This window comes from Ovis canadensis, chromosome 20 (assembly GCF_042477335.2).
Source record: "Ovis canadensis isolate MfBH-ARS-UI-01 breed Bighorn chromosome 20, ARS-UI_OviCan_v2, whole genome shotgun sequence".
Lineage (NCBI taxonomy): Eukaryota > Metazoa > Chordata > Mammalia > Artiodactyla > Bovidae > Ovis > Ovis canadensis.
This window is the reverse complement of record NC_091264.1, coordinates 54,163,913-54,176,295: the sequence shown is the minus strand read 5'-3', so window position 1 is coordinate 54,176,295 and position 12,383 is coordinate 54,163,913. Positions and strand designations below refer to the sequence as shown.

The 12,383-nt window shown below is 44.1% G+C and overlaps 1 protein-coding gene across 9 annotated transcripts in view; it reads right to left on the bottom strand.

Annotated features, from left to right (window-relative positions):
- Positions 1 to 12,383, bottom strand: part of KIF13A (kinesin family member 13A) — a 197,211-nt gene that overhangs the window by 61,575 nt on the left and 123,253 nt on the right. For all 9 annotated transcript variants that reach the window (XM_069563305.1, XM_069563307.1, XM_069563308.1 and 6 more), the window contains exons 10-11: positions 1,111 to 1,222; positions 516 to 728 (exon numbers count right to left, since the gene is read on the bottom strand). In XM_069563305.1, coding sequence (XP_069419406.1) covers positions 516 to 728; positions 1,111 to 1,222 — 325 coding nt within the window. The remainder of the gene's footprint in view (positions 1 to 515; positions 729 to 1,110; positions 1,223 to 12,383) is intronic.

Sequence of the window (12,383 nt, the reverse complement as noted above, 5' to 3'; positions counted from 1 at the left end):
GGGTAAAGCCAAGGAAGATGGTAACAATGTAAAAGTGATTTGGTTCCCTGTCAGGAGTTGATACAAATGAACAAAGTACAAAATGAACTACTCCTAAGACTAATTATTCTTGACCACCTTGTCTGCCCCACTTAATAAGGAGATGATACAGAGCTAAGCTCGCTGAAAATGGCAAGGCCACGTGGAAGTTGTCATCTACAATGTTAATCAAAGCAGCACCTTTGGGTCTTAGGATTTCACACTGGAAGAGTGTGACGGGCCAACTGACTGCCGGAAACAGTCAGGCCGTGGCAGCAACTCTCTTAACTGTCTGCCTCCTCGACCGTCAATGCCTGGGATGCAGCCTTGCATTTCATGCTTGTTGTCCTCCTGGTGCTTAGCACGGAGAAGATGCTCATCAGCTCAGCACTGCTGAAGGACAGGAGGGGAGTTGAACTGCGAGCGAGCTCATCTTCAACACTCAGACACCGGGAGCCAGGGAACCTGGATCACAGGGAGCGCCGGGCTCGCCGTACCTCAGCCTGTGAGAGCTGCTCCCGCAGTTTCTCCACCTCCTCCCGCAGTTCCCGGATGACCTTCGCGTTGGGGTCCTCATTCACCACGGCATGGTTCACGATCCTTTTGGCCCGATCTGCGTATCTCAGCGTGGAGAGGGTCTCTTCGTAGTTGTCTGCTGCTGGGCTAATGGTGGCGATCATGGAGGTCTGGCTGTTGCCCCCCAGATTGTCCTGCAACATATTTCAAATAGCATCTTAGGAAACAGGGCCTGTTCCAGGCACAGGGCAAGAGGGAAGCGGCAAATGCGTGCAGATGATCTTCTCTGTGAAGAGAACCTGATGTGGAAACGGGCTTGTATTTCACAAAAAATTCTGTGACAAGAGGAACGGTGATCTCTCTCTATTCACATCAAAGCACAATGCCTGTCGAACAGCATTATAATGGAAAAATGGCAACGGGAATGAGTCTTCGTCCTCGTGTTTAGGGATCATAGCAATGCTACTGTCAGAAGTTCACTGTGTCGTCTTTGGTTAGCTTTGCACACATCTCTCAGCTGTCACCACTGAAACAGCCAATTTCTAGTTGGGAAAGAACATGAGAGCAATGAATTACCTTAAGCAGCCAAGTGAGGACTGAGTCGCGATAAGGCACAAATTTGTTTTTACCCTTGCCAGCTGCCTGGTCAGCCAGCGATGAGATAACCAACCCCAAGGTTGTAAGTGATCTGCCAAGAGAAAAAGAAAAAAATTAGTTTTATGGAGAATTTATTTTGTTTACATAATAATCCTTCCAGGCACTAAGTGTAAAATTATGCAAACCAGTAAGTCCCTGAAGTTGATCTCATCAAGTCTGCATTCCCGGAGAAGCTGAGAAAATGAAAAACAAACAGTAACTCCCTTAGTTTAAAAGAATGAATTTAGAATCCCTGTAGAATCTATTTTGTTCAAGAGACAGGAGCTGTGAAACATTTCAGAACCTGGAAACACACATTTAAAAGATTCCTTGAGAGAATTATAATTTACTCTGAATATTATGTTTAAAGTCTCAACCATCTGCTCTTTGAGTCTAACCAGGACTACTCTGGCCTCTGATTTTCTAGGAGTAACCAAGTAACTTGTAAAGCATAGTTCCACCATAGGTTACAAAGTATATCCTGTTTATCTGCTTAAAGCTGGCAAGCTTTTTTCAATGTGGAGTTACCACAGTTTAACAAAAACAAAGAACCACCCAAACAGAATCCTGGAAGCCTTCCCAGGCCTACTCAGTCACAACCAGTTAAAGGTATCTCCAGGCAATTCACATGCACATTAAATTTTGAGACGTGATGGCTGAACAATACCCAAAGGGATGCATACATTCAGGTGCCAGGCCTATGAGTCTCAAAATGGTGCTGGGACCAGCAGCATCAACACGACCTGAGATCTTGTTAGAAATGCACTATCTCCAGACCCTTGCAGACCTACTGAGTCAGGAAACTGAGCTTCAACAAGCCTTCCAGAAGATTCTAATGCAAGTAGAGTCTGAGAACCACTGGTCTAGGCTAATGAGCTTCCCCTGGTGGAAGTGAAAGCGTTAAGTCACTCAGTCATGTCCAACTCTCTGTGACCCCATGGACTGTAGCCTGCCACGCTCCTCTATCCATGGGATTCTCCAGGCAAGAATACTGGAGCGGGTTGCTGTGCCCTCCTCCAGGGGATCTTTCTGACCCAGGGCTTGAACCCACATCTCTTATGTCTCCTGCATTGGCAGGCAGGTTCTCTACCACCTGTGCCAGCTGGGAACCCCCACTGGCGGTTAATACATATTCTCTGTCCTTGGAAAAAAGATCACCATAGAAATAACAGATTCGTGGTGTTGAAGAATGAAGGACAGCCTCATATCATAGTTAAGTACCAACGGTTCTTTTAAAAGAAATCAACTGGACTCCAAGTTTAGCAGCCAGAAAAGATCAGTCTCAGGACATCTCTTGGGACTGCTAGGAAGGTAACATGATACCCCAAAGACAAAAGGTTTTGTAAACGATGAAAAAATTAAATGCTACTACTTATTTATAAAAACCAGGAAGATCAGCAGGGGACTACAGGTTAGCAAGTGAAAGACAACATTGGTTTCTTCCTAACGTTAACAGTAGATTTCCATTAAATAAGCTGAAAGGAGTAAAACCATATTTTCCACAAAATAAAATTCTCCAAAGGTGAGTCACTGGAGAAGTCACTGAAATACAAAGCGATGCCAAGAGGCAGAAAATGAGCCAGAATTTTAATAACTAACACCCATTACTGCCAAGTGACATAAAGATGTACATCATAATTGACCAATTTAAAAGTTAAACAAATCCACCCCAAGAGAAACGAAAACATATGTCCATATGAAAACTTGCATCTTCATAGCAGTGATAGTCACAACAGCCAAAAGTGTGGAACCAGCTCAAATGTCCACTGAATAATGAAGGGAAGAATAAAATGTGATGTGTCCTTGCAGTGGAGAAGTATTCAGCAGTATGAGAGGAATGAAGTTCTGACATGTGCGATAACATGAAGAACCTTGAAAATGATAAAAGAAAGAACCCAAACACAAAAAGCCACTGTCCTGGGCTATATAGTGCCCCTCACCATCCAATTCATGTCCAGCAGAGCCTCAGGTGTGTCCTTTTTTGAAAATAAGGTCCTTGCATAGTTATTGGGTTAGCCAGAAAGTTCATTCAAATAGGGACTACGTTGTTAAATAAAGTTCTTGGTGCAAATGTCTCTTACTTTTCTTAAAGCTGAATGAGGAACTTCCCTAGTAGGACACTGGATGAGAATCTGCCTCCCAATGCAGGGGACATGGGTTCAATTCCTGGTCCAGGAAGGGAGGTCCCCAACCAATGGTTAATAATTTTAAGAAAGAAAAATGTGCATGACCTATATGAAATAGAGGAAAAGAGAGTTCAATATAAGGCAAAAACACATTTCTGCCTAGATAAAGAATACAGGGCATTTTTCCCATTTTGCAACTACTGAAATGGAATTCTCATTTGGAGGCAATCCTTTGGACTGTTCCTAATTTTTAATACCCAAATGCAGCAGAAATTACCTTAATTCATAACATCTATAAAGAGCTCAGTGACTCAAGGGTCAATATCAGCAACTCTGAGGTTAACAGTGGTCCTCCAGCTCTATATAACTGAAAAAGTTTATATACAAGCTCTATATAACTGCACAAGCCAACAAAGGTCCATCTAGTCAAAGTTATGGTTTTTCCAGGAGTCATGTATGGATGTGAGAGTTGAACTATAAAGAAAGCTGAGCGCCGAAGAATTGATGTTTTTGAACTGTGGTGTTGGAGAAGACTCTTGAGAGTCCCTTGGACTGCAAGGAGATCCCACCAGTCCAACCTAAAGGAAATCAGTCCTGAATATTCATTGGAAGAACTGATGCTAAAGCTGAAACTTCAACACTTTGGCCACCTGATGCAAGTAACTGACTCACTGGAAAAGACTCTGATGCTGGGAAAGATTAAAGGCAGGAGGCAAAGGGGACAACAGAGGATGAGATAGTTGGATGGCACCACCGACTCGATGGACGTGAGTTTAAGCAAGCTTTGGGAGCTGATGGACAGGGAAGCCTGGTGTGCTACAATCCATGAGGTCCCAAAGAGTCGGACACAACTGAGCAACTGAACTGAACTGAACTGACAGCTCTATATAACGCTCAGTTAGAGAAGCTTATCACTCATAGAGGCCACATCCTTTACCTAACAGTGTACACATCCTCAAAACAAGAACTTCATCTAAACCTATTATGGTTTCCTTGGAACAAAAAGAAATAAGCTGCAGAGTGAGTGGGACTCAGTGATGACTGAGAGGTCACCAGATCACCAGTGACAAGGGGTCCATGCCAACACCCTCTACCAGGTCCCACCTAGAAGCAGTGATCTGGGGGCTTCTAGAATCCTAAAAACCATTTGAAAGCTTAATGTCTGAAAGTTGAACAGCAGGCTTATATATTTTAATGGGAATTTTACATCCAGGGATCTTAAAATATAACAAAATCACTAATTATGGATCCTGCTAGTCCCATCGTCATAGCCTGGAAGCAAATGAACAGATCACAGATATCAGAATGGGTGGGAGTTTCTTGGTCAGTTTTAGGGGCTGAAAAGGAATCTAATTCTAGCAGATCACTGTTCCTTTCCTGAACTTGCTGGAGGTATAGATAGTGTGCGTGCGTGCGTGCGTGCTTAGTTGCTTCGGTCATATCCGATCCCGTGCTACGCCATGGACTACAGTCCGCCAGGCTCCTCTGTCCATGGGATTCTGCAGGCAAGAATACTGGAGTGGGTTCCCATGCCCTTCCCCAGGGGATTGTCCCGACCCGGGGACTGAACCAGCATCTCTTATGTCTCCTGCATTGAGTGGCGGATTCTTTACCACTAGCGCCACCTGGGAAGCCTGGAGATAGTGAGGAAGCTCCTAATTGGTAAATCTCTCACCATAAATTCTTGGCCACAGTGGTGGGGAGAAGGGAGAGGGGCTGGCTGGGGAGAAACGAAGACTTAAGCCAGGAGATAACATCTATAAACAGCTATCTACAACAAGGGAGAATTTGGGACCAAAAAGAAAGTAAATAAAACTTGGGTGGATCAAAAGCAAAATAAAGTAACTCATTGAAAAAAAATTGTCATATTCCAACTTTTTTTTTGCTTTTGTCTAGTCAAAGCTATGGTTTTTCCAGTAGTCATGTATGGATGTGAGAGTTGGACTATAAAGAAAGCTGAGCGCCGAAGAACTGATGCTCTTAAACTGTGGTGTTGGAGAAGACTCTTGAGAGTCCCTTGGACTGCAAGGAGATCAAACCAATCCATCCTAGAAGAAATCAGTCCTGAATATTCATTGGAAGGACTGATGCTGAAGCTGAAACTCCAGTACTTTGGCCACCTGATACAAAGAGCTGACTCTGCAGTTCAGTTTGCTGGGAAAGACTGAAGGCGGGAGGAGAAGGGGACGACAGAGGACGAGATGGTTAGATGGCATCACCGACTCAATGGACAAGAGTTTGAGCAAGCTCTGGAAGCTGGTGATGGACAGGGAAGCCTGGCATACTGCAGTCCATGGGGTTGCAAAGAGTTGGACACGACTGAGCGACCGAACTGAACTGATACCTTCCTTAAACCTAGTTCCCTTGAAACTCTAACCATCAGATTCCTTCCCATAGGAGTAGATATGATGTGATGTGAGTTACCTGTATTGTCTATGATGGATTTCAAATTTATTTTATCATGTTTCCAGTTACCTTTTTCTAAGATCATAAGTGTAGTACTTATGAAAGTTTATCAGAGCCAGGTGTGTATTTCTCTTTCTATAGACTGTGACCACCTTAGTAGCAGAGATGACTGTGCCTTGCTTACAAAAAGCACGCATTCAATATTTGCCAAGTTACAGGGAATCTAGAATACACTGAAGAACAGAACACGAACCTCTTTCTAGAAAGGACTAATTTAATGATGGTTTTGGTACACTCTGTGGCTATTGGCGCAATACCCATTTTCCCTTTTCTCACTTGCTAACGGACACTTGAATATGCTGGGAAGCACACGTCAAGCTAAGAACTCTACAGAGTCCTCTGCAGCTTGAAGAAGCCATGAAACACAGTTCTGGCCAATGAGAGGCAGAGAGGGAGACATTTGTGGGAGGGGCTTTCAAGCAAGTTATGATTCTGTGGATAAAAAAGCACATATTCAGCTTATAGAAGCTAAAGGTCCTTTCCTCATCTTGTTTGGAACAAAGATGTGGATACGATGCCTAAAATGGTAGAGCTGTCTTGGGGTCAGGAGAACCACATGAATACACACTAAGGTTAGTACAGCTGTGTGCCTGATGGCATTTCTGAGGTGCTGGACCAACCTCTGGACTTCTTTTTAAGTAAGAAGGATGAATTCATCACTTGGTTGTCACTGGAGTGGTTTCAGTTGCTTGCTGCTGCTAAGTTGCTTCAGTCATGTCCGATTCTGTGCAACCCCATAGATGGCAGCCCACCAGGCTCCTCTGTCCCTGGGATTCTCCAGGCAAGAATATTGGAGTGGATTGCCATTTCCTTCTCCTTCTGTTGCTTGCAGCAGAATGTAATCCTTGGCTTTTAAAGAATTAGTTGAAAGGTGATCAAGTTAGTGGCATTGAGTTTAGCACTCCTCCCCAGAAAGTCCCCACTCCATATGGGAAAGGAGAAATGCAAAATATGGCAAATTATGGGGAAAGGACAGCACCATCATATGACAGGACAGGAAAGAAAACTGTGACATCTATAGTTATGGGCCTCATTTCCACTCACCACTGTTATCCAGTGACTGATGAAATCATTAAATTCAACGTTCATCCAGTGAGTGTCATTCCCAATCTCATTTCCATTCCAATGATTGTGCTATAATTAAAAAGCCTGTCCTAACATTTCCCAAAACAGGTTCTTTTGCACATTTGTTCTGGACACATTAAAATGTTATACCTAGAATTCTGACATCAAGTAAAATCAAGAATGATAAGAGTTATATGAGATTCATTGCAGGTTCTCAGAGCTTTTAGCACTGGGAATCTCCAAAGGAAGATTTTTTGTTGTTTTTTAAATATTAAAAAATAATAATTTTATTTATTTTTGGCTGTGCTGGGTCTTTGTTGCTGGGCATGCTCTTCTCTAGTTTTGGAGAGTGGGAGCTACTCTCTAATTGTGGTCTGTGGGCTTCTCATTGCTGTGGTTTCTCCTGCTGTGGAGTACGGGCTCCAGGGCGTGTGGGCTCAGTAGCTGTGGCTTCCTCAAGAGCTTAGTTGCCCCACGGCATGTGGGATCTTCTAAGACCAAGGAGCAAACTCGTGTCTCCTGCCTTTGCAGGCAGATTCTTTACCACCGAGCCACCAGGGAAGCCCTGAAATATTTTTTAATTTATTTGGCCACACTAAGTCTTCAGTTGCAGCATGTGGGATCTAGGTCCCTGACCAGGGGTCGAATCCGTGCCCCTGGCATTGGGAACATAGAGTATTAGCCACTGGACCACCAGGGAGGTCCCTCTGAAGGAAGGTTTTAGAAACTAATCTTTCTCAAAATTATTTATCTAGGGGTCATTTTCTCCCTAGAGCTACCTGAGGAACTAGTATTTCACAAGAATTCTTTGAGAAAGCCTAAAGTGACAATGCACATTGCCCCAAAGATGTGGCTACTACCTTCCCAGGAGCAGATCTCTGCTGTGTCGTTCATGGGTCTCTTTGTGTTAAGATATGCGGATATCTTTCTTCACACACGGGGACCATTCGATGTACAAGTGGTAAACTAACAAGTACCACCACCTGCCCTTGAATAATGGACAGAAGGCAGGCCACTTTTACTCTTCTGAGATACAAGCTCATGTCGAGTTATGCAGGCAAACCCCACTGACATGAGGTTTCCAAGATGAAATCAGCAGCTTCATGGAGGGTACTCAAGAAGGAAAAAAGAAGGACTGAGTCACATGAAACATTAGAAACACTGTACTTAAAAGTTATGACAACATAAATTATAAGACAGAATCCTAGGGATAACATATATTAATATCCCTCAAACAAGTGTTCAGTAGAATCCATTTTTTAGAAATGTTTGGTATATACTCTATTAACCACAGTAACTGAAACAGAAAAAAGACTGGGAAAGATAGATGAATACTGTTGGCATTAAAGGTTGGCTGTTGCTGAGGATAAAACAGAACCATCTTTGGTGACATCCCTCGGGGTATGAGAGTGTCCCATGATATAAGTGAATTCCCAGAGAAGCTGAACCAGCCAGGCTCCGGCAGCAGGGAAAGACGTTGTCCTTCCACCCTCAGCAGAAGGGCGAACAGAGGACAGTCCCAGGTGTGTCCTCTGCGAAGATGGTCTCCAGATGACCCCTCCCTCCCTAGCCCTGAACAGGCCACGGTGGAGCAGCCACACAGTGCCTTGGCGCGCCACGTGAAGGAGTAACGTGTGCTGTGAAGCTCTTAAGAGCTTAAGGAGCGATGGAGCTCTTAAACCCACAGCCCATTAAGCAGACACTAATGTCTATGTGAAGTCCCCGCCAGGTCTGCTTAAGAGGATTATTTGTGTTTCATCCAAAGAAACCCCAATAGGCGGCCGAGAGAAAGCTCAGGAAACATGTTAGAGAGTTCCCCCAGTTTAGCCCTCCACTGGGCACTGACATTAAGGCTTAGAAAGCCATTTGTGGAACTAATGCACAGCAGTTTTGATACATTATTTATTTTCGTTACTAGGACACACTTACAGAGAGCTTCCTACGGGTAGGTCTGTTCTAAGTGGCCGACAAGTCGTCACTCATTGAATCCCCACAAAAGCCCTACTCCGAGTGTTTCCTCATCTACATTTTACAGGTGAGGAAACTGAGGCACAAAAGGGTCACACCCTTAGTTTCTGTAACTAAGAAACTCCTGTATCTCCTCTGAGAAGCCTCCCAAATCTTCTGGCCGTGTTGTCATTCATGTCCCCACCACACCTGGTGTGTTAAGTTTGATGGCACTTAATGTATTAATATCACTCCCTCCTCCCCCTCCTCCTCCACTCTGCCACCAAAGATCTCCTTCCCCACTGGACCTTGAACTTCCTGAGGCCAGGGTCTCATCTTAGTCACCCCTTTCTTCCTATGCCCAGTCAGTGTTTGACACTTATTTGCTAGACGGAGCAAAACAGTACAGGTCCATTTATCTCTTATCTGCTAGCCTTAGGGCCACGTTTGTTTTGAAATTCAGAACGTTTGGGGATTTTAGGAAGCTCAGTGCATACGCTTTTACACATGACCACCAGGGGGATCTGGGACAGCAGCCCATAGTAAAGTCCATGAGCATTTCTACAGCTGAACATGTGAATGGCCACACTAAATGAGTACCTAAAGCCCATATGTGAAGATAAAGACCTCATCCGCGTTCAGATGAGGGTTCACCAACAAGTGAACTACACAGGAAACAGGAAAAGCATTTGGTTTTCAGAGTACTTTGGCTTCCCTGGTGGCGCAGATGGTAGTCTGCCTGCAGTGCGGGAGACTGGGGTTCGATCCCTGGGTCGGGAAGATCCCCTGGAGAAGGAAATGGTAACCTACTCCAGTATTCTTTCCTAGAGAATTCCATGGACATAGGAGCCTGGTGGGTCATGGGGTCACAACGAGTCAGACACAACTGAGTGGCTTCACCGTGGATTTTGGGCCCACAGGTAGCTGTCTTTCTATGAAGGTCTCTAAGACAGCTGTGCAGACCTCACGGCATGGTCATCCTGTGAGATGGCCCATTAAACCAGTGACCACGTGGAGAGCTGGAGGACACCTGGTGGAGACCTGGATCCGTGGTGGGCACCTGGCATACATGGACCCACTCAGGGAGCTGAGAGAAACAGGTGGAGGGGTGAAAACAGCCTGACTGAGCTTCAAGGGAAAGGGTTCAGACGCAGCTCCACTCCCTTCGAGCCAGCTATTTTGGGAAAAGCACAAGACCAACTTGGCAGACACCCATGGGCTGGTAAATGTGTCCTAAAAAAAGACAGTTTCATGCTTCAGTGCTGGGCGATGGCATACTTCTAATGCGCCTTTTGCTTTTTCACATAAATTATTAATAACTTACTGTATCTCAACCTATGTGTTCCTCTTCGAGGGCAGTGATGATGCTATAACAAATAACCACAGGGGTAGTGGCTCAAAGCCACACAAATCATCCTATAATTCTGGAGGCTGGAAGTCCAGAATGGGTTTCCCTGGGCTAAAAGTTGCCTTGCTTTTTCCAGCTTCCACGGGTGCCCCAGTCTCTTGGCTCATGGCCCTCCCTTCATCCACATGTGAGCAGTGAGCTATGAGGTTTTTCTCACCCCACGTCACTCTGACACTGGCTCTCCAACCTCCTTTCACTTGTAAGGAGCTCTGTGATTACAACAGACCCACTCATCTCACATGCTAGCAAAATAATGCTGAAAATTCTCCAAGCCAGGCTTCAACAGTATGTGAACTGAGAACTTGCAGATGTTCAAGCTGGATTTAGAAAAGGCCCAGAGGAACTAGAGATCAAATTGCCAACATCTGTTGTATCACAGAAAAAGCAAGAGAATTCCAGAAAAACATCTATTTCTGCTTCATTGACTACGCTAAAACCTTTGACTGTGTGGATCACAACAAACTGTGGAAAATTCTTGAAGAGATGGGAATATCAGACCACCATAACTGCCTCCTGAGAAATCTGTATGCAGGTCAAGAAGCAACAGTTAGAACTAGACACGGAAAAACGTACTGGTTCCAAATTGGGACAGGAGTATGTCAAGGCTGTATACTGTCACCCTGCTTATTTAACTTACATGCAGAGTACATCATGTGAAGTGCTGGGCTGGATGAAGAACAAGCTTGAATCAAGACTGGCAGGAGAAATATCAATAACCTCAGATATGCAGATGATATCACCCTTATGGCAGAAAGTGAAGAAGAATTAAAGAGCTTCTTGATGAAAATGAAAGACAAGAGTGAAAAGGCTAGCTTAAAACTCAACATTCAGAAAACGAAGATCATGGCATCTGGTCCCATCACTTCATGGCAAATAGATGGGCAAACAATGGCAACAGTGACAGACTTTATTTTCTTGGGCTCCAAAATCACTGCAGATGGTGACTGCAGCCATGAAATTAAAAGACACTTGCTCCTTGGAAGAAAAGGTATGACCAACCTAGACCTTTTTAATATGCTGAGACATATTAAAAAGCAGAGACATTATTTTGCCAAGAAAGGTCCATCTAGTCAAAGCTATGGTTTTTTCAGTATTCATGTATGGATGTGAGAGCTGGACCATAAAGAAAGCTGAGCACTGAAAAATTGTTGCTTTTGAACTGTGGTGTTGGAGAAGACTCTTGAGAGTCCCTTGGACTGCAAGGAGATCAAACCAGTCCATCCTAAAGGAAATCACTCCTGAATATTTATTGGAAGGACTGATGCTGAAGCTGAAGCTCCAGTACTCTGGTCACCTGATGCAAAGAACTGACTCATTGGAAAAGACCCTGATGCTGGGAAAGACTGAAGGCAGGAGGAGAAGGGAATGACAGAGGATGAGTTGGTTGGATGGCATCACCGACTCGATGGACATGAGTTTGAGCAAGCTCTGGGAGTCGGTGATGGTCAGGGAAGTCTGGTGTGCTGCAGTGCATGGTGTCACAAAGAGTCAGACACAGTGAGTGACTGAACAGACACAGTTCAGTGAGTGACTGAACTGTGCTGAACTGATCCAAATATTCTTCTCATTGCAACATCTTTAACTTAATCACACCTGCAAAACCCCTTTGCAGGTAACGTATGCACATGTTTTGGGAATTAGGACTTGGATGTATTTAGGGGGGCAGGGAGGCAATATTCTGTCAGGAACAAAGTTCCTCTTGCATCCCCACATCTAATGTGCCAGATACATAGCAGAGGCCTGCTCAGCTTTTATTTATATTATATAAATGTGTATGTCCAACCATCTATTTTCTCATCTTTAAACAGAGACAATAAATACATATAATGAACCTCACTTGAAATAATGCATATGAAAGTGTCCCCAAACTAAGAAGAACTCCAAAAATGTAGGTACTTCACAGATTATCAGTAAGGAATACATATATCCATTTGTGAAAGAGCCAGCATATAAGGAAAAACAGCAAGATGCTAAGAGAAATCCATTCAATTCATTAAGTCATAATGGAAAAGAGCCAGTAGCTAGAATATCTAAATCATGTTATATGTGGCTTTGATGTAGTCCAGTTTGCGACACTATATAATTTAGTGTCCAAATTGGGGAGGGGCACTATTAATATTTCCTCTGGGACGAATGTATCAGTCAGGACTCTTCCAAGCCAATACAACACTTGGGCAGCTCAGTGTATGAGCCTTGGCTCT